Source organism: Gallinula chloropus (assembly GCF_964237585.1).
Source record: "Gallinula chloropus genome assembly, chromosome: Z".
Taxonomy (NCBI): domain Eukaryota; kingdom Metazoa; phylum Chordata; class Aves; order Gruiformes; family Rallidae; genus Gallinula; species Gallinula chloropus.
In genome coordinates this window covers 26,225,388-26,247,955 of record NC_140089.1, presented here as the reverse complement: position 1 = coordinate 26,247,955, position 22,568 = coordinate 26,225,388, and the positions used below count along the sequence as shown (strand labels likewise).

Here is a 22,568-nt window from a genome sequence, read left to right as displayed (position 1 = left end):
AAATTCACTGTGGGATAGACAGTCAGGGTATATGGAATTGGTCTCATTTTGTCTCATGACTGGAAAACTTCAGGGGCAGGCTTACATCTGGTGTTAATTGGTAGGTCATTGCCTGTGTTTTTAAAAATACAATGCTCTATCTGTTTTCTGTGCTGAAATGGAACCAATATATGTTCTGTGTCTTACCAATGTGGCTGTTACTTTTCTTACTTTTTTATAAATAAAAGTGTTTTTAGAGAGAGGACTGTGTGATCACTATTTTAGACTAAATTACACATGCTAGGAAAATGCCCTTTTCATCCAGTTTATCAGAGGTGGAAAATGGAGTATGTTGCGCTCGCCACGCACGGCCCCACCGTCTCCTCCTGGGATTACTAAAAATGGCATCAAGTGTCACATCTGTCCCAGCCACTCCAGCAGTCTTGTGAGGGAAGTACACGACTGCCATTGTCTGGCAGCTATGATTTCCCAGGTTCAGGTCTGGTATTTAGGTTAATCTCATAACTATTGTTTAGCAGATAACAAAAGGAATCAATCACCTTTTACTTCAGACATTCCTGAAGAAAAAACTCAAGACCCTCAGAAGTCACATAAAGAACAGGTGCAGACAAACTGAAAAGGAGCCCAACCCTTATTGTAATAAGGAAACAGAGACATGATGGCTACCCTTAGAGCTTGCATATTTATTGAACAAATCCTACTAAAATAGCTAAAATACATTGGGTACTTGTAGTGCATTATTAAAGATCACATTGTTACAAAAGCCTGCGTTTTCAGCAGTACACAACTGCAACTATACATAAATGCCACAACTGCTGAATATTACTTCTTGCTCTATATACAGCACAGTAGACGTATCTAATCTATTGGAAAATAAAATGTACAAGAAAAGGGATACAGAAGGTGGGGGAAAGGAAAGAAATCTAGGAAGTGCAGTGCATGCATTGGTATTTAACAGTCAGAAGCTAAAACAGTTCAGAACAAGGCCTGCCCTGTAAAAGGAAGAGCTAAAAGACAGAGTTATATAAAAAATTAAGGTGGGCTTTCAGACTGTGTCTAACACAACAACACTCCATGGTAGATGATACTGTTTAGTTTTGTGTTTTCTGTTGCTTTGTATTGAGAGTAGTCTGGGAGCAAGAACAAAAATGTAAAGTCCACATGTTGACGGTACAGTGGAAATGTACTCTTTCCCCTTTAGGACTTCTCCTCCCAGAAATTTGCTGTGTTTTTCTTAATATATCCCCTATTTTATGGATTCAAAGAGGACATGAAAAGCTGTCCCTTCTTAAAAAAAAAAAAAAGGCATTAAAAATAAAACAATCAAAAGAGATTTGAGAGGTTGGTGGGAAATTATTGCTCGTCTTTCTTTGTCAGGTGGATAGGAGTCAAAAAGGAGATTTTACGTAAATTACAGTTTTGTGATTGCTCCCACTATAACTGCATGTTTGTGAGTGGACCCTGGTAGGGAATCGGTTCCTCACTTGTACACTATAAGTAGTTACTCACCTACGGCACTGAATAAGAAAGCCACACTGAAGACACAAGTAAACAAGTCAGTCCAGTCTAAAGAACAACATTCAGAAAAACAAAGTACCAACACCTTCTCAGAACATGGAAATAAAAAATAACTCCATCAGAGCTACCTTGCCAAGGAGCATATTTAAAGTCCAAAATAGCACCATTCATCAGTGTCTCAAATCCCGTGGCAGCATCACAATCACTTACCACAAGGAAACCATGAGTTTCATACTACTTCTATACATCAAAAGAGTACATGGATAAAATATAGAGATATACAGACAATCGATGAAAATAAACTACTAGGCTTGTTACATCTAAATGAAAAAAAAGGGGGACTCTCAGCCTCTGCAAGAAGCAGTTTGGGATGGTGGAAATGGAGAGAGCATTTTACCGGTTGCATGTGAGCAGTGGAGTTTGAGTAGTGGAAGACATTGCTGTGGTAGAACCAGGCCTGAGGGCCCACCTGTAATGTTTGTAAACATGGATTCACAGTGTGAAATTCTGAGAGCTTTCGCTTGAGTCAGAATGTTAAAAACTATTTTTTATGGTACACGTTTGTCCACTGTTATTCTCTAAAGCAAGGCTCAGAGTCCCATAGTTTCTTCTTACACTTGATGATTTACACAGAAACAATTCCCGATATATGACACCATGACCGCATCAAACCCATACACCATATGCAATACAAATGGAGAAATCATGACTAAAAAGGGTAGAGGTAATTGATTTTGGTGAAATGGTGTCCATAGCCATTCACTGGAGCTGGGCATGCCCCCTCCACCTCATTTTTCTTCTTGCGATTTACTTCCTTTGAGATGGGGAGATTTCCCTGCAGGGAGGAAAAAACAGTATTAGCTTCAGTAAAGCCTGTTTGGGAGGGGGGATCCTCCCATCTCCTGTCCATAGTTCCCTTACTTTAGATCAGAAGTAAACTTCTACTAACCATGGCTTCGTCAACTGTAAATACTAACACTACAGAAAGCGGGGGTTTGCTTAAACACCAGGTGAACCTTACGGCACCTGAGGAAAACTCCTCTTGGGGATGAATGAGCATGCCCCAGCAACCAAATGCAAAAAGATGTGAGCCAATGACTGTCCTTCACTGCTGTGCTAAGGAATTTGGGTGTTTGTTGAAGCCGGGGAGACCTCCAGCCACCCCAGCAAAGTTACAGGTCATGAAGCTATGGAGTGACAACCCTTTCTGCAGCTCACTGCCAGCTGTACGTCCTTACACTTCTCAACATTATTTTCCTCTCTCTGACCAGGCCAGGGGATTTCTGTACCCTTGATGACAGCTGGGAGGGCTCAGGCCTCAGACTGTGCCTGCAGGTGCTGCGTGCACAGTAGTGCTGGCAGACATGTATGGCCGAAAAGGAACAGTTACCTGTTTTGCACACAGGAGGCACAGAGCCTCAGCATCATGGATGCAAAACTCAAGGGCACAAATAGACAGATGGCATTGCCGCCCCTTTGAAAATGCAACTACTTGGTGCCGACTCGGGTAACCAAGAAACTAATGTTATGGTATTATCTACCAATAAATTAACTGTTTGCTCATTTTTTCCATGAATCCCAGGCTCCGTTGTATGGTTCCACTTGGCCTCCAACATAAAACAGCTTGTTAGTTATGAAAGATCACCTCATTGTTCAGAGGACCTTTTACAGCTTAGACCTCTCATAAACACCTTACGGCTTAAGCAGCTAGTGTAAGCTACTTCCTACAGCACTTCAATGGAAAGAGCACTCCAAACGCACCGTAGGGTGCAGCTCATTACTTGTAGCTGGACAAGAGCAGAGATGGTGTGCTATGTCAGCCAGCCGCCTCAGAGAGGTTTTTGTTAACTGTACTTAACCATTCACTGCCTGAAGTCTAGGCCTATTCAACAAGGCATTTTAAACACACGTTTCAGTTTAATCCTCAGCAGGAAGCTTAAAGGCTGAGCACGTGCTCAAAGTACTTTGCTGACGCTCTGCCACTATGGGATCTTAAGCAAAAAGAATTTTAGCCAGTAATTTTTGCCAGTTATGGGAAAAAAAAAAATCTGTGGGTTTTGTGTTAAAGAAGTCAGAATTGCAAAGGTGGTTTATTGCTTTTATTTCTTAGGATGTTTGTTGTATAAGCAGATTGCTTTTAGTTTGTTTAAAAATTGGAGTTAGCTTCTCCAAATTCAATTTTTCTGATGTGGAGTTGTGAATATCTGAATTAGGAATTAAACACACAGCAGTCTCACAACTACCAAGAAAGTGCAATTTTCAGCAATTTTCCTTTCCTGGCTCTTTAGAGCCGTAATTTTCACTGCCATGCCCGTATTTGATACATTTACCTGTCCTGGGAATAAAGCCACCCCATGGCTTTCCCACTAGCTTTATCACAGGATAAATTCTGCTTTTGGGTAGATGAGGTCCCCTGAGGCTCTGCGCCACACACAGCCAGCAGCAGTCTCAGGCTGAACACAGAGTAAAATCCTTTCCTAAGGGAAAACGGTGCCCTCTCACTTCGGGGCATCAGAAATAGAGAAACTAAGTGGACTTCGATCAGCACGCACGCAGAAAGGGTCTGCAAGCCTGGGGAAGAAGCAGGACTAGAAACACACCTTGCCTTTGCTAGAGCCAATCTGGGGATTTTGCAAGAAACAACTTCAGAATGAAAAAAAAAATTGACATTTAAATATTGGTGACTGCACAAACATGTTTCCTCACAGGACTCTAGCAAATTCCATTCTCATGATAATATTTTTGGGGTTTTTGTTGACTAAATTTGCTACTTGTGTATCATTACAGGATATGAGAAGAAAACTAGAAACTTACATATGCAAACAGGCACACCACACAGACCAAAGGTCTGGGCAAATTTCCAAAAGCATTGTGCTGGGCAGTTCCTTTTCAGCTGTGAAAACAATCTCAGTCCTGAAATTCTGCCACACAGTCCTCAGATAAAAAGTCCCATATGACCCTTTTAGGTCTAGAAATAAATTGTCTTTAAGAGGTGTATCCTTTTATATTTGTTGATTGCATGAAAACAAAAACACACTTTTATCTGAACTAAGAGTTTTTAAAAACATCTATTTATTTTCCTTTATTCTTTCAGTAGTTTGGGCTGCTTAGCATGGAGTACAACTGTTGAGCTGAAGGACTGAGCACTTTCTGCAGTCATCTTCACCAATTTACCCCAGTTTATTTTATGAGACGGGTGGAAAAAATTGGATTGCAAAGAAACCCACTTTCTGTTAAGTCTAATACTCTTCTGGAAGTTGGATTCTGTGCAGCTAATGTTCAAGTTGCTTTTGAAGAGCAATTGTGAAATAAAATTTGGAGCTAGTTCTAAAAACTGGTCCTTGTAAGCGTATGCCAAATATCTTTTGAGGAGTTACATAAAGGAATGCATTATATTTTAAAAAGCAGGAATCCAATAATTTAAAAGGAAAAAAAGGAAATTTTTTTGACTCTTTGAGCCCTTTTGATAATATCTTTTAAGCTATGTACAGCATAAAAAACAAAACTATTAGTAAACCCAGTGTAATGCAGCATTTGTTACTAAGTGTGCTGCACACAGTTCACAGCCTTATCCCTGTGTTTCAGGAGTAACTTTGTTTAATGATGAATAACAACTTACTAAACACTTTTAACTTAAAATCTTGGATAAAAACCGTCCAGTTAACAAACAGCTGATTCACAAAATCAGGAAATTCATTTACTATAACTACATACATAGCACATTCATCGTAATTTGGCATTGGCATCAGCATAGTCAGCTGAACTTTTGAATTGCTTTGAATGCTACAAATGGCAGTACTGCCATATATGTTAATTCAAAGATTGGCATGCTGGCACATGAGCCTGCCAACAGTGGACTGCAAATAGCCCTGCTATAAATTTTAGAAGTTCCTTTATAAAGAAAAAGTGTGGAAAATATAATGTTATCCAGATGGAATAGCAGAATTTTGTGAATAGGGAGCTGGAGTCTACAGAATAATCGAAACTCAATCAAAGCACTTTTCCATGTGCTCTCCCCTTTACGTACCTGCCCTTTACTGAAAAATCTATAGTCAGTAATGAAAGGGAATATGAAAATAAAACATGAACATTTTGTGATTCTGAGCAACTGTTTTATTTTCCTGCTCAAATTTCATATCTAGTTCCACATTTATGACCCCAGCAACAGTAACAGAACAAAACCTTATGAATCTTGCCTGACAAGCCACCTCATCTGCATTTATGTTGGGGTACTTACTGTCAAACTCAAATGAAAACTGCCACACTTTGTATACCTGTTACTCAAGCCAGGTAAAGCACAAGCAGGAAACAAAAACATCACCACCCCCTTCTTTCCCCTGCACTATCATTGACTTCTCAATCTGTATTGCTAAGAGAGAACTGCCAAAATCAAGCATTCAAAACTCATGTGTCAAGCTGGTAAAATCATGAGACAGGCTTGAGAAATGCGAGCTCTTGAAAATTACTATGTTTTCTTTCTGGTATGTAGCCAGCAGGAGTCCATGTTTTCTGCAAGCCTGAAGGCTAAAAACATAATTTTAAAATGAAAGCTGAAATCCTCACTTAACTGCTCGGCTCAAGGAGCCAAGGCGTTAAGAAAAACAGAATACCATGAGACTCGTGATGAAATCATGAGAGCTGGCTACTCTCTTGAAGCAGTCATAAAATAAAATCCATTGAACTTTCAATGTTGGGTTGTTGCTTTTTGGTTTTTTGAGGAAACTTTCCTGTTAGTAAACTGTTTATTAGATGAAAGAAATCATATAAATAACTTTACCTTTGGAAATCCCCCATCCCCTCGGCTGGTTGGAAAGATTTTCTGGCTTACCCAAATCGTTAACCTCGGTTGATAAACCTGCAGTGACATAAATATATACAATTTCTTACTAACAAAGAGAGATTCATTAAATGCAATCAAATGTTGTTCATGTGACAGACCACATTACTAAAACTAGGAGTCTAATGTCGGTTGAGCTTGGCCCAGAGACATAGCTGTGTTTTATGCTCAGTACATATTTTTGAGTACCCATGACAACAAGAGCTGTCCCTAGAGTATTTCAACTATATTGTTTATGGCAATCTGCATTTAACAGGCTTTTCAAACAGAACATAGGATGGACGATTTTTTTTTAAAAAAAGAAATTCAAGAAACTCTGTACAACAGGATGTCTGTACTAATAAACTTACTGAGGAGATGGTGAGACCACATGCCCGTTTTCTTCTGCCAGAAGCCACTGGCAAAAGACTATTTAATGAATATTATTACTTTTGCTGATGACTGTGGGTTTCAAGGGCAACACACCTTTGATTATCCTTTTACAGCGAACCTGTGAACTAGAACTCATTACTTTCTAAGATCATTGACACTGCTATAACTCTGTGTTAGCACCCTGTATTTTAGACATTAAAGGAATTCCAACACATTATAAAAGGCGTACAGTAAATTAGCTGGCAGAGAGATTTAATGGTTAAGATGCTGGCCTATGACTACTATGAGAAAAATTTCCTATGAAAATTTTCCATATGTACAATCCACAAAACAAAATTCCTATGTGCGATCCAAAGCCAGCCACTGACTACAGCAGGAAGCTACAGGGAATAAATGCCCGGCTCATACACCTCAGTTACTGAGAATCTGAGCTGGTAATGTCCTGTTCTTTGGCTCCTCAGCTTCACAATGAAGGATAATCACAGGAGTGGTCAGGTACAAGTTGCACATGCTGCCAAAGATCTTAAATTTATTTTCCTGCTGGGTCTGCTTCCTAGGTCTTTGGGGTTTTGTGAACTGAACTCTTCCTGCATAATGCCTGAGTGTCAAAACATCAGTGTTTTGAGCTGAACATTACAAATGACATCATTCAAACATGCTCGCAATTTGGGAATCAAAACTTGCCTTAAATCTTTAATTCCTGGTGAACTGCACATTATTGTTTTGATGTAGAAACCTGAGGAATGCTTTCATTTCTTGGAATTGCATGTTGACTATTTGTTTTCGCAATCAAACTAGGTGTAGCTTGGAGAAATTATCAGAATGATCTCTCCACAAGAAAACCCTGAACTCCTCTACATCGTAGGAAAGAGAGCTCAAGGCCGTGCCAGTGCTGATAATGCTCTCCTACGACTTTCCCTGGTACAATGATTAATGCATCAGATTTTATTTCATATTTTAGATTACTACATGATCTCAGACAAGCCAGATCATCTCACTGGCTATGGCTGACATGGAATAACTAATAGCACAGCGCACTCTGTGAATTCACCAGTTAATGCTCGCATTTTTGAGGCACTTGAGTGAAAGATACCAGGTTACCCCTGAGCATTCCTGCTGCTGTTTATAATCACTGATTACCCATTTGGCAACTATGCCTTGATTTTATTGTGTAGTCACATTCTTTGTATGGAAACTCATGGTGGGAAACAGCGATAACAGTTCAGCTCTACCACAGGACGCGTGTATATAAAGCTATACAAAAAATGTGTATTTTCCTATAGAAGGAAGGAATAAGGATCAGAATACAGTATTACTCATCATGATAAATATGAGCTTCTGTATTCTCCAGAGTCTGGGTTGTATTCAGGTTAGCCCATAAGCCCTGTCATCCCTAGTAATACTTTACTAAGAATAAAATAAACACCTACAGTTTGGAGGGACTGCAGTTTGAGGGTGGATTTGGGGAATGGGGCAGGAGGAAAAGCATATAAATGATAAGATATACTCACAACTATGCTGCAGGGCTAAAACCCAAACAAACAAACAACACCAACAACCCCCACCACCACAAAAAACACCTATGCGAACCCCCAGCTATCTTTCACAGTAATTTTCCATGGAGGGGAAAAAAAATCAGTAATGTCCTGTTTTCTTAATATGTCTTCAAAAACAACTACTGGTTTGCCTGAATGGGCAGCCCAAAGACTTTCAAGTATCTGCCCTGTGAGCAGTGCTGAAAGGTCAGGAAATCACGATTTGGGATCCTGGCTAAGTGAAGGAAGTTTCTGGAATGGAAAAAATCGTGCCAGTGTAAAAAGTCTACTCGGGACTTAACTGCAATCCACCGGGGGGGGGGGTGGGGGGGTGGGGGGGTGGGGGTGGAGGATGTGGGGGTGGGAAAGAAAGAAAAGAAAAAAACATAACTATGTCTTTCTGCACTAGATTCTTTATGAAATGCAGGAACTACTTATATGCTCAAATGTACTGATAACTAGAACGCTAGAAAAACACAGCAAGAACTTGCAGTCAATTACATCAGCTCAAAACAACTGATATTGATGTTGCAAGATGTGCTATATAGAGAGGGAAAGTGCAAGGCAGTGTTCCATTACAGAGTAGGATGTAAGGCTTACAGCAATCCAGCTGTTAGCATGAAGCAAACACTGCTAAATAAATGCTTCCATTGATACACACCATATTTTCATTTCTTGGTACTTCCTGTGTGACTATTATGCAAGTATAAGCTTGGCTTCAATAACCAAAGTAGCAGGATTCAGAACAGAGTTACTGAACTTTACCGCACGTACGAGGTGTGTAAGAGCCATACGCGGAGTCAAATCGGTCAGTACCCACGTTTGACAATCGCTAGGGAAAAGCTTCATCCATAGATTATCAGAGTGGATCACCACTACCCATCTGACTAACAGCATTATTACCCTTGGAAGCCTGCCTTTCTGGCAGAACTTGTGACACACAAAACCTTTCACTCCCACTTGGAGAAGTCGGGGGAAAGAAACCCACTGATCTGGGAAGTGCCGTCTGAGACGATGTTCCGCAACAACAAGCACTCCTGCCTCAAACATCAAGGCCAGCTTCAAAGATTCAGTTATAAGCTATGAGGAATATGGTTTCAATTCCTTAGTCTCAATTCTCTTAAAAATATACAAATAATAAAATAATAAGATTAAAAATCAGAGAAAGTGGAGGAAAAAACCGCTCAGCCTATTTACTGGCTCGAACAGCCTCCATACTCCAAAACTTCTTACTGCTTTTTTCCCCCCCAAAATCTGGAGGATTTCTAGAGTAGACTCTTTTCCCCAACCAACTGAGAAGAATTTTATTTTTTTTTTTGCTATTGCAAAGGCAATGTTTAACCAGCATTTCAAAACTCTTAATGCCTATTCTCCCCCTTTAAGACATGTTCTCTTTAAGAGCACAAAGTTTTCTGCAACTTTAAAACAAATACAAAAAAATAATTTTAGTGGAGCTGGACTAAATCTACTGTATCAGTCACATCAAGGTGCTAAAATTAATTTCTTCCTACCCACTCTTCACTCCTACACACTAAGAGCATCCTTCAAACAATCAGGTACATCCATCAAAAGAAAAAAAACCCAAAAACAAACAGATTTAAGACACACTAAACTTAGTAAAATGAGCACACTCCTGTTTTTATAGTTAAGAAACAAACAAGAAAGCACCCAGAGTTACTTTTTTTTCTTCTCATGTAGATCACAACTGAATTTCCATTACTCAAGCCTCACTCAATGCTTACAGGAGTTGAAATCAACTGGATTTCCAATTTACAATCTTAATGAAGAAGAACAACTTCTCTGAGTCCACCAGCAACCAGCTTTTGCAAAGTTTCAGACAACTTCTTTATCATCAAAACTTGTTCTGAGGGAAGGGGGAGGAAAATAAAAAGCAAGTGATGACTGACAAGTAGTCTAGAATTTTCTAATCCCAAATAAAGGGTGACCATCTCCAGTAATTCTGCAGTAGCCTACCTAGGAGAGGAAAAGGGTGGCAGGGGGGGGGGAGGGGGGGGGAAACCAAGATTGAATGTATGTACTAGCTGTCTAATAGCAGGCACAGATGGCCAAGTGCTGAGGAACTGGGGAGTAATATGGTAGACGTATGTGTTGAAGAAAGGGGCATGCTCTTCCCCCTTGCAGCACTAAAACTTGTGCAGTTGTGAGGACTAAGGGACCTGTGTGTCTGTCCCAATCCAGAATGGAGAGCAGCCATCCTCCTACTATGCCATGCATGGGGATGGGGTGTGTAGTCAAAAAAGGAACACTGCTCCTCATTTCTGTACCTCCTATTTTTCTAGCCTGGGGACTTTTATCACCCTTATTGTGTAACAATAACACAAATCAATGGTATTAAGTCTTTAGAGAAAGAGTTGTAGATTATTTCCCTTCCTAGTGGCTTCACTGTATCACCAAGTGTCTGGCAGATTTTCTTTCCAAATTGAGCCCTGATACATTTTCTCTTGGGGAAAAAAAAAAAAAAGAAAAAAGAAAAAAAATTGCCTGCTAAGTTGAAACAGTTATAACTTTGCAGTTACTGAAGTTTCTCAGTTACCAGCTGGTTTGAGCTGTAATGTCTTTCCACAGCACATTCCATCCTGCACTGCACAATCCCTCAAGTGCTTCCCACTGCCGTAAAAAGTTCCCTTTATAACCAGGAACCCACCACCACAAGCCAGATGCATAAACAGCCCTTCCACTGAAAATCTTACCTCACCACTGCCTGAACACCACATAAATCACTCTGTTAATAAACCCCACAAACCCAGCCCAATTAATCCTAAACAAAATGGGAAGGAAAGCTTGTGCTAGGATCAACGCATTTACTTCAGTGCAAGTGGTAAACTAATGCTCCCATCTGCAGTAGTTTATTTTTAACAGTGTGAGGGGAACGTCATGAAAGCATATGATATTAATGTCCACCATGTTCCAAACCTAGCGCTCAGGATATAATACATACAGCAGCTGTCAGCTGAGTGGTTCCTGCTTCTCAAGAGTTTAGTTGGGTGGAAGTCTGCTCTCAACCACCTCCTGGTTTTTTTTAATCTTCTGGAGTGTGGAATGAGAGGGCAAGATTAGGAGTGGTCATCATTGCTCCCTATTTCAAAGAGTCACTGAAGTTTTGATGAACTTGTTAAGTTTAAGAAGCTGTACTCACAATCAGATGGGTGGCTGGTGCTGCGGTAGGCTGATTCTGAAACAGCTCAGTGAGGAAACTTTTCTCATTGAAACATCAGATATCACAACTGGCCCAGGTTAACATACAACTTCATTATCTTAATTACTTTAAAACACTGTGAACATGTGGTTTAGCAGGTGTGAGACCTGTCTATTTTGTGAACTTGGTTGCTTCTTTTGCATGGCTCTGCATCACAAGTCTGAGCCTCTGGCTGAGGCACAGCAACAGTTTTCCCCAGTAACCCGCTCTCTGTCAGGGCAGCAGGTTTTTCAATCAGTCCTGCTTTCCACATCAGTGACACAAACATTCAAAAATCAGTGGGGTGAAAAAAATAATTTACAGTCATTTCACTTGATTAATTCCACACACAAAGGTAGATAACCGACTCGACAGAACTGATGAAGAATTATACCATCATTCTCCTCCTGGCTGGGATTGCCCCAAGTGGCCCACCTTTCGGTGAGAGCTTACCTGCCACTACAGCAAGAATTCATACATGGCAGTACATCAGCAAAACATGGCAGAACAACTGCACACCTGAACTTGCCTTTGGCTTCTGTGCATCAGCATCATTTGCTGGCTGTGCCTTTTCATGGAGAAGATATTACTGCTGCTTTTTATTCCTCCCCATCTGATGACTCAAGCTCGCAACCACATAGAGAAGAAAAAGACTAAATGAGACAAGTACGCTTTTCCTTGCATCCCCCTCTCCATGCCGCACATGAATTAGCAAGTTTATTCATTAAGGGTTTTTAACAGTCCTTGTTCATCACTTCTTATATTTCTGTCAGTTTCACAGAATAGGATGTCATCTGCTCCTTCCATACACAACATAAGGAAGTGACCTTGGAAGTAATTTTTCTAGGTTTCAACTACAAAAGTTTCTCATATAAACTCACCTTCATCCATTGTTTCACTGTTCTTAAAGCTTCTATTCTACAGGTTACACTGATGTGTCCGCTTCTACGCAGTCTCCTACCTTGGCCCATCTATGTTCTCCTAAGAATGCACTCCCATCCCCATCCATACTACATAGGTTGCATCTTTTACATATGTACTTATGGCATCCCATGACACATATCTGAGTGGCTGTGCAAAATTTACTATAAGATGCTTTTTAAGACTAGTGGGTTGTACCACTGCAAAGCCCCTTGCTCAGGAAAGAATGCGTGTAGATACAAAGCATATAGAGCAGGCACATCCTTCCAAGTGGTCTTTTAAGTGACCACTGGCCTCCAAAACACAAGCTAATCTAGCTTGAGAATGTAGTCAGCACACTCCTGCCAAATTCTTTAGCTGCTAAGAACCCTCAACAGAAACTTTAGCTGTCTTCAGCCATACATGATCGAATGAGGTTACAGAACTAACTGTCCCTGGAGAGGAATCCTCCCCACACCACCTCAGTGTAATGCAATTTTTAAGGCAGAGACATAAATTTGCACTTTTCTGCACAAGTCAGGGTGAATCTAGCTTTTGTGCTACAAGTGCTCTCATGTGGCTTTTCTTCTTCATTAATATGCAAAAACCATGGCAAAGCATTGTTAATATTTACCATGTATGCGAGGAGTCAGAGGAAAAGAAACGGAGAGGTACATTGGGAACACTGTCATAAATGATCACCCAACTTCTGACTGAATTCATGAAATGAACAAAGATACTCATTACCAGAGTATCATTCTCCTTGAAAGGAAATGTAATTATTTCAGAACAATAATAAGGAACAAATGTGTATGATATGTAAAGTTCCATTATCCAATAAAATGGCTGCAAACTACTTTATTCCACCAGAAAATCTCCTTGCACAGACTCTGACGATGTAAAACACTACTGAAATAACCAAATAAACCCTCCAGAAGACCCAACTCAATCTGCTGTGCAACCCAGCAACCTTCTCCACTTGGTTTTGTTTGCCTCTGCACTGCAATGGCTGCTTCTGTGTTACCATGCTTAACATGCACACATAGAAAAACATCAGTAACATGCTTGAGAATTAAAATGGCATGTGAGCTTTCAGTCAGTTACATCCCAGTTTCAAATTTGCTCTTCAACTGTAACAGGGAAATTAAAAGTTTAATTAGTAACCATTTGTATCTAGCCTAACAGCAACGGCAGAACAAGAGACGGAAGGAAGTCTCATGTTAGAAAGTCAGGTGAACACACAGCATGGCAGCAAAATTCAGGACCAAAGGCTGCACAGTTAAGATTGGCAGCAATTTCATACCCAAGGCAGAGCAATTGCTGGCGCAGCAGAGGAGGAAGAAAAACAGCATGGTCACATGCTGACCAAAAAGTCCATTTAGCCCTGTCTCCTCGCTCTGTGGAGTTTTGATCTTAAGGGAAAGACCATCAAGAACAGTAGCCAGCAGGGAAGTCCTGAGGGAGAGTAAGAACAGAGACAGCCCAGAATAATGCTTCTCCTGTGTGCTCTCCCAGTTCCCTCCTGCCATTTTTGGGGTATACAAAATGCACACACCAACCTGAATCACAAAGCATGCTTCATTTTTTAATTGCCTATAGACTTTCTAAACTAATGGTCTGAACACTGTAATTTAATAAACTGTTTTGGACTAAAACTCTTTTGTTTGCTGGATTATTTTTGTTTAAATTTCTCACACATACCAGCAAGACGACCAGAAATCCAACATGGGCCGCTGTTCTCCAAGGGGTGGTGAGTTCCCTGGCTCTGCCGGTGGCCTCCCTGCAGAGCCCAGCCTCAAAAGCCTTTCACCTCATGTGGCACCACCCTCCTGCCCAACAAGACTATTTCAGGTAAGTATTAAAAGCCCCACCAGTACTCTTGGGACACAGAACCACATTGCACAGCCAGTACTTACCTCTCTAAGAGATGTAATGACCCCAGCCGGTGATACTGTAACAGGTCCTTCAAAGCATTATGGTACCTTTACCTGCAGCCACCCATTACCAGCATCCAGTGTCATTTAATGTAACATAACTGCTACTCCATATTACAAAACCACAAACATATCATGTATGTGGTTTGGGATGGGATGAACGTAACAAAATATCTGTGGGTTCTGGCACACATCAGGAGACACACAGGAAAAGAACTTCTGCCAAGTATTGTTCCGAGGTTTGCTGGGGTTGCCTTACATAATTGCTTAGGCAGGAAATAAAGAGTAAGCACATTTACCAACATTTCCATGAGATCTTCTTCTGCCACCAGGAACAGAGGTATTTAAACTCACACTCCTTCATGATGGGGATTTAATACATGTATGGTCATGTTGAAACAAAGAAGGCAGTTCTGCTTCTCTCTGAGCAGGTCTATGATGCTGATGCATGCCCTCTGAACATCGGTGCTGCAATAATTCATGGGTTCTTTCTGATCATGCACATATTAAGCCAAAGCTTTTCCCACCTTCAGTGAGAACACATACATTTCTTTCAACTTTTTTCAACTTTTTCCTACACATGTATACTACACTAGTAGACAATAAGGTTAGTGTTAACAAAATTAATCCAGAAACACTCCTCTTGCCAGATGAGAAAACACTACCTGTTCCGAGGTTAGGTTTTTTTACATGCAGTGTTTACAGAAGGAAACACCAGGAACCCTCCCAGGAACAGCTACATAGGGAATCATTCACTAGTGCTACCATGAATTTGCCAGACCAGCATTCTAAACTGAATTTCATGTAACACTCAAACAGTGATTCATAGTATTATTCTACACTAAACATTTGAAAAGAACATTTTTGCACCTTTCCAGATTGCAGCCTCAACCAATATGGTTTAATGAGGTGAATAAATATTTGAAATAAAAACAAAATACGAATATTTGGAAATATTTTTATTAAAATACCCTGTCCCAGTCAATGACACTAGCTGAATTATTTTTATGAAGTTGGTCTAGGGCTACTAAGTGTAGTCCCTCTCCCTTCTATTTGGCCATACAAACAAGGATCAGAGCTCAGGTGAGGGGCAGCAGTATTCCAATGCAGAAACAGACAAAAGATTGTTCATGAAGGCTTATTGACTTAAAAGTCAATATAATGACTGCAGTATTACAAGGTATATATTGATTCTTATTTCTGATTTCCCAAGATTTCAGCCCTTGTGAAAAAAGTTCAGTGAAGATTTGTCCTGGACAACATATTACATAAACCTTCAATTCCACCTGTCAACACAGTTCTGTTCAGAGAGTGTGCCGGTGCAGTTGCAAAACTCCAGCACCCAGAGTGTGTATGTTTGTGACTGGCTAGAAAGACATACACACAGAGCGTTTGTTGGTTTAATGTGCATATGAACTGTACCACAGAAATGTCCACAGGACTTAAGGCTTTGGGGAAAAAAAAATTGCTTTGCTTTAAACCCCACTTAAATTTTTTTCAGCCATGATCAAATAAAGGTGTTTTTATCTGCACAGTTGAACAGCTGACTTGGCAAAACTATTGCAAAAAGTGAGTTTGTATTTCTGCCTATGTATTTTGTATGCCAGAGAGGCTTCAATTCTCTCTATATTTTCAGTAATAAGTAGCACTGTACAAGCTACACCCAATGTGTTCTTCATGCAGAGTACATAAGCACAATTAACAAAGCAAAATATACACTTTCAAATGATCCCTCTCCACCACTTCTCCTGACCAAATTCTGCCCACGGCAACACATGAACAGAAGAGAATCTGATATAGTCCTACAGCTCCTTTGCAGCTCTGAACAAACACAAAGCAGATTCCGGTTCCAGGCCTCGATTCAGTAACCACTGAAAAAGGAGTATGAGTTTTGTACCATGCCACACCAGGAACTGCACTTCTCCAGTATGACTCTAATATTAGGTTGGACATAATGTATCATCCTGGGAGCTCATCCTTCTTATACCTCAGAGCATATAAAATGTAGAAAATAATGCCAGCCCCTGCCAGACTAATCCCAGACTGCATTCTTTAGAGATAAACCCAGAGTTATGAGCAGTTGCTCCAAGTAAAGTGAAGCCATGGAATCACAGAATGGTTCTTTGAAGGCATTTTATAGACACAGAAAATTATAGAATATGTAAAGATATCTGCGTGTAACTCACTGGAAAAATGTTTGCAATGGCTAAACTGGGCTGAAATCTTCAGTACAAGCTTTGCCTCATATTTCTTCACCTAACAAATAGTGTTACACATTTCCCTATGACCTGCATTAAAAAAAAATGGGATGGTGTATTTTTCTCGTCAACTAAAAGCAGGTTGTCACTTCTTCCTCTCTGATTTACTGAAGAAAAGCTAATTCCCCAACATTTTTTCTCTCCAAAAGGCCATCATCCTATTTTTCTCTTTTTTTCCCCAAGTAAGACTACAAAATGCAGAGGATGCAAATGATTAGAATAACCTCAAAACTAATCCATTTCAGGCAAGGATACACTACAGGAAATGTTTGGCCCAGGTGTCGACCTTCTGGGGCCTTTTTGCTTTGAGATGACGCAGCTACACGGTACAACACCTGGTCTAGAGATGCTACACCACTACTAATTCAGAAAAAAGCCATCTAATCTTGGTAAGTCATAGGTAAACTAATGAGTTGCTCTAGTATATATTTGGTTTACTTTCAGGTAGGTAAAAATTAAATTACTAAGGGGGTATCCGTTTACTGATATATGCTTTCATTAGTGTTATTGAACTCCTTAGTGCCTTCACTGCAAACTCTCTGAACTGAAGTCCAGAAATGAACCAGCAGGGGAAAAGGACACACCTGAGAGCTTTAGAAACAAACAGACAACTTTCACAAGTGTCTAAAATGTCTGTTTGATTCCTTTTATTGTAAACAAACATTTACCATTAAAAAAAAACCTTTTCCTGTTTTTGCTAAAAGTCTTCTTTGAGGTCACAGAAAACTGGAGTTAAGACTTCCTTACTCTCATGCTTCTGACAAGATCCTTTATTTCAGTGACTGGACTACACAGGCCAAATACATTTTTAAATTTTAAAACCTTTTTTTTTTTTTTTTTACTTTGAACCCTTTTTAAAAAATCAATTGGCACTAAAATTTAAATTTGTATGTTACAACATAAAACACTTTCCATGAAAGTGGTATACAGAAATTCTGGCATTTCAAATAAAAATATCAACATCACTTCAGGATTCCATACATTGCAAATAAATAAAAAAGGTTCTTTCTTCATTTGGGAGGGTCACTTAAGAAAATATATTATACACAAGTAAGAACAGGTCCTTAAATGGCAGGTCTTCTTGTGTAAGATGGCTCAAAATGTCCATGAGTTGCAATTAAAAGAATAGAAAGTACACTCGACCACTTTTCTACTTCTCTTTAAATTATTGATCATGTTATTATTATACAGCTCCAAGAAAGATTAATTAACCAGGTATGAGGAAATTATAGAATTAAGTTTAGGAAAAGAAGTAGCATTGAAAACTAACATGCTAAGTTGTTTGCTTTTATTTGTAAGCGGTTTCAGAAACATTTTACAGAATAAGAATATTAAGAAATTGAGAAGACGGTGAAGTTAAACCAAGAACTCATTTGTTCTCACTCAACAAGTTTATCCTGGTCACTCTTAATTTTACCGTAAGCTTAACTAAGTAGTAATAAACTTGCAGTTTAACAAAGGAATAAACAGGACATTTTTGCCTGCTTTTGAAGGTTTAGTTCAGCCTGGTGAAATGCAACAGCATTATTTTCACTGGGCAGTGAAAGCAGAATAGAGCCTTTGCATATACTATTAACTCAAAACCAAAGTAAGCACTTCTACAGTCATGTATGTCAGTCCAGAATGTGTTCATATGTAAAGGAGATTTTTTTCTTGCAAAACAGAACAGCTAAGGAGTCAGTTGGCATAAATAACAAGAAATATGTCAAAGACAAGTGCATCCACTACATCAAGAAAGGAAGGTATGTCAGTGGTCTGACTTCAAATTACATTTGTTGTAACTGTGCCAAAAATGAAAGAAAGGGGGGAAAAGGATGGTGGTAAAGATCGTGCCAAGTATGACACCTTAAGCAACCCTGCAAGTTGGGGCAAAACCTACTCTTTCTTACATTGAAGTTCTGATCAACAGTCACAAAAAAGTGGAATTAGGCATTTTTTAAGCAAATAAAAAACTCTTCAAGTGCCAAATCAGATTTTTATTAATGTTACACTGCAAAAGAGACAATAGGACTAGACAGGGGACTAACTTCATTTATTTTCTGCAGTTGGGTAGTTTTAAGTTGCATTTTATGTTCTGGCCTGGAGACTGACTTTATAAAACTGATTTCATTGACTACTACACGAACCTTGCTAGATTCACAGAACCATCTGCTGGTAAAAATCAGTGGCTATTTTATGCCTAACAAAACTTAAAATAATCTTTTGTTCCATAGATAGGCATATATTGCACATAACAGCCTGCATGCCATCTCAAAATGTGGGCTGATTGTCACCTTGGTGTTGGTAGGAAAACAGTTGCCTTACCCAATATTCCACAGTTGTGTGAACAAAATGTATTTTAACATGATTTCTATTCACGGTTTAAGTGAATCATTTCCCTTTTAATTCCCCACCCCCAACTATTCATTTATATACAGATGAGCAAAGCACTTTGATGAAAGTAGGTTCCAGAATAGACTAAAACTCCAGAATTTGCAAGTTTATTTTTGCAGATAGGAATGATATAAAACAAGGAGCCAAAAAGGGGGGGAGAGGGGAAAGCGTTTATAATAGATTACATATTTTCTTATTTTAAGCATCCTTCGATTGTCCCTCCTACCCCAAATCAAAACAACCCCAAAGAACCAGAATATAGTTAATGAATTATACAGAATATAGTTAATGTAATTAATTTAACCCGATCTTAGTAAGAATATGTCCTTGAGAGCATGACACTTTGGAAAACAGTCTGTGCTAATGTGCACTCTGTGCAGTGGTACTTCAGACAAGCTATTATCTCATACAAATTAGCAGATTTTTGTCCATGTAGTACCCAAAATATATCACATTTATGTCAATATATGTATTCAGACATGCTTCAGTGATAGCTGTGTCTTCAATCAAGGGTGCTACACAGACTCTAAGCTAATTCTGTCTACTTTATCTACTTTTTCTGTAAAAAAAAAATATTCTTTGTCCAGCTGATTCTGAGACGCTCAGTCCTTCTCAGAGAGTATCATATTTAGAGAATGTTTAGAAGCATAGTGTTTCATCCTTAAAATTAGGTATTTGTCAGCAGTAGTATCTCAGAATACAGCAAATGGGCTTTAATCAGTAAAAATATAAACACAACTAGAACTGAAGGAAATGTCTTGCTGTTGAATATTGTTCAATACATTCCAACTAAGTGCCTGTAAGTTCAGTCAAGCTGTGGCCTAGTCATTTTTTCTAGAAGATATATATCACAAAGAAAGGCTAACCTTCTGAAAAAATGACCAAGTAATATGAAAATACACTTTCCATCTTATGTACTTCCCTGACAGACTAATATTAAATCTGCTTCACTTACTAAGTGCAATGACCTATTTCTTCTTTCTGGGGGGAAGGTAGCGGTACTGAAATGACTGGATATTGGTTTTGTCTGCATGTATTTCTACATGTGTTACGATGTGTATTTTTCATAGTAACCTAAACACTGCTGGTTTCAATTAAATAAGCCTTACTGCACAAAGAAGGATTTCAGATTTTTATTCAAAAAAATGCAACAAAATCAAAGATCCAACATATGGAGGTTGTCAGAGTACATCAATCATTGCATGGTAAATCCCCATAGCCTCGAAAAGTATACCTTATAAAGGCTGCACTTATAAATGAGTGTTGGGAAAAAAAAGGTTTCTATTTATGCAAAAAAATGACTGATTCTTTGCTAAAGCAACTAATTCTTACCATTTTTAGATTCTGATAAGTCTTGGGATTGCAGTTTCTCTCAAGTGGCACAAGGAGAACAATCTGAAAACAATTACAAAAATTAAAAATGAAAAAAGTCATTCGAACCGTGGCAATATCTAATAGCCTTTTATCGCCAGCATTAACAGCGGCTGAACCCACTATACGCTTCAGTGGTTAAGCTTAAAGTCATGCAGATTATTCCCACCACATGTATGCCTCTCTGCACTTCAGTGGTCTGTAGGCTTAAATATAGGACAAAGGAATCCCTGGTACCTGGATTTGCAGAACCCTACGCTATTCTTAGCGCTTGGTACACCTCTGAGGAGCACTATACCTAATGGTTAACACACCTAAAAAATCAGTTAAGAGGACAAAAAACCGTCACCCTATGCTTACTGTAAAGGTGGGTCCATTGTTCCCAGGCACACTACAAAGTGTGGGTTTTTGCAATCAAGAAACAACTATAAGTGTCAGTCTTTCACAATGTAATGGCCCGGAGAGTAGGTATTTTTGGAAATGGCACTGCATTACATAACCTCCAGTTTTTTCTCTCTCTCTATTCCACACACCTCCCCTATTTTAAATAGGGAGAGGGAGAAAAAAAAAAAAAAAAGAAAAAAAAAGGGAGTAGGTCCTACCTCATTTAAACAGTACCTTAAATTACCACTGTCTTAATTGACTGGAATTGTAGCATACTTCCCTTACCGTTTTCATATAGTGGAAAAAATTAAAGTTCTCTCTTATTTATTATATATTTCTTACCTATAGTGAGTATATATGAAATGTAATTAAGTATGAGTCATATGTTTACACAAAAACACACACACATACTGGATTTAAAACTGCAAACTCATATATCTATAAATGTACACACAAACGTTTGAAAGAAAGCACACCACTAAATGTCCACAAAATATGTTTGAGTTTGTGGGGGGTTTTTTCCTCAAAAGAACCACCCAAAATTTAACTGCTGCACATGCAAAAATGCAGAAAGCTGTTGCAAGAATGACTGCTTTCTAAAAATAAACCCCAGCAGCCTGAGAGGAATCCAGTGTCAGGGCGGAGAAGAGGGAGATTCGTTTTACAAAGAAGAAAAGAGATGAAAAAACAATTCTAGAGCCTTGCATGCATGCTAAAAAAGCTAAGTGCATTAGGTTCAAAAATGCATTTTGGTGTCTGCAGAGTGCAAAAGCGAAAAAAAAAAAAAAAGGAAACAGTTTTAGAAATCCACCTCTCATCTCCCCTTGTATGTGTGCAGAAAAATCCACAGCCTAGAAATGCAGTCTTAAAGCATAAAGACAAAGAGTTAAATACATATACTGCACGTTTTCTCATCTTCTTTAAGAAAGGCTGTTTGGAAATGTGCACCGAGAGGGGGAAAGGCAAGCTGCAGCAAAGTCCAGCTAAGGACAAAAGGAAATGAAAAGAAACAAAGAGAGGGAGAGAGAGAGGGAGAGAGAGAGAGAGAGAAAGAGGATTAATTTAAAAAAAAAAAAAAGATAAATTCTGTGGATTGGAATTGCATATACTTACAGACAAAAGCCCCCGCTCCCTGCTCACTTTCTGTCCTTTCTACATGATCTGAAACACAAATGTGGATTAAAAAAGGGCAGCATGCTACAGAGGGAATTTATAGTTGGGGGAGTGGAGAGCGGGTAGGGGGTGTGGGGAAGAATGACTGCACCTCTTCCAAAGTGCAGCCTTGGAGAAAAAAGAAAAAGGGGTGGGGGTGGCTGGGGGAAAGTCTCTCTCTCTCTCTCCCTCTCTCTCAGGCTGGGTTTTCGTTGCCAGTGCTGGTTATATTGAACAATGAGCTAATTCTGATGGTAGCTGGCTGGCTGCCAGCTCTCCCCCCTCCCCTCCCGTCCCCTCCTTACACATACATACTCCCCCTGCCTGCCCGCCCGCTCCCGCCCGCCTCCCCCCCGCCCGCTGCTGCAGCGCCAGACTGCTTAGTCTGCAATAATCCGCAGCCCCACGTCCCCCCGCTGTCTGGGAGCCAGGGCACCGACCGCCCCGCCGACGGCCGCGCTCCGCCGGGCAGCTCCGGGGGCGGGAGGTGGAGAGGGGTGGGGGGGGGGGGACGGGACGGGGACGGTGGCGGCGGCGGCGTCCCCCGAGGCGCGGGGCTGTCGCCGCCTCCCGCGGCGCTGAGGGGAGCGGCGGGTCGGGCGGAGGAGCCGTTAGCCGTTGACCGTTGGCTCGCGGCCGTTGGTGTCGCCGCGCGCGCCGCCGCGCGCGCGCGGGTCCCGGCGCCCCCCTCTCAGCGGCGCGGCGCGGCGCGGGCCTGGGCGGCGGCCAGGCGCGGAG

The 22,568-nt window shown here is 40.1% G+C and overlaps 1 protein-coding gene across 1 annotated transcript; it reads right to left on the bottom strand.

The window, feature by feature from the left end:
* Positions 1–684: 684 nt before the first annotated feature.
* NREP (neuronal regeneration related protein) lies at positions 685–21,986 on the bottom strand. The gene is made up of 5 exons (XM_084278928.1): positions 21,943–21,986; positions 21,792–21,839; positions 20,256–20,318; positions 6,296–6,373; positions 685–2,353 (listed from the first exon to the last, which is right to left on the bottom strand). The coding sequence occupies exons 3-5, from the start codon at positions 20,256–20,258 to the stop codon at positions 2,228–2,230; spliced, it is 207 nt and encodes a 68-aa protein (XP_084135054.1). The 5' UTR covers positions 20,259–20,318; positions 21,792–21,839; positions 21,943–21,986; the 3' UTR covers positions 685–2,227.
* Between the last annotated feature and the right edge of the window lie 582 nt (positions 21,987–22,568).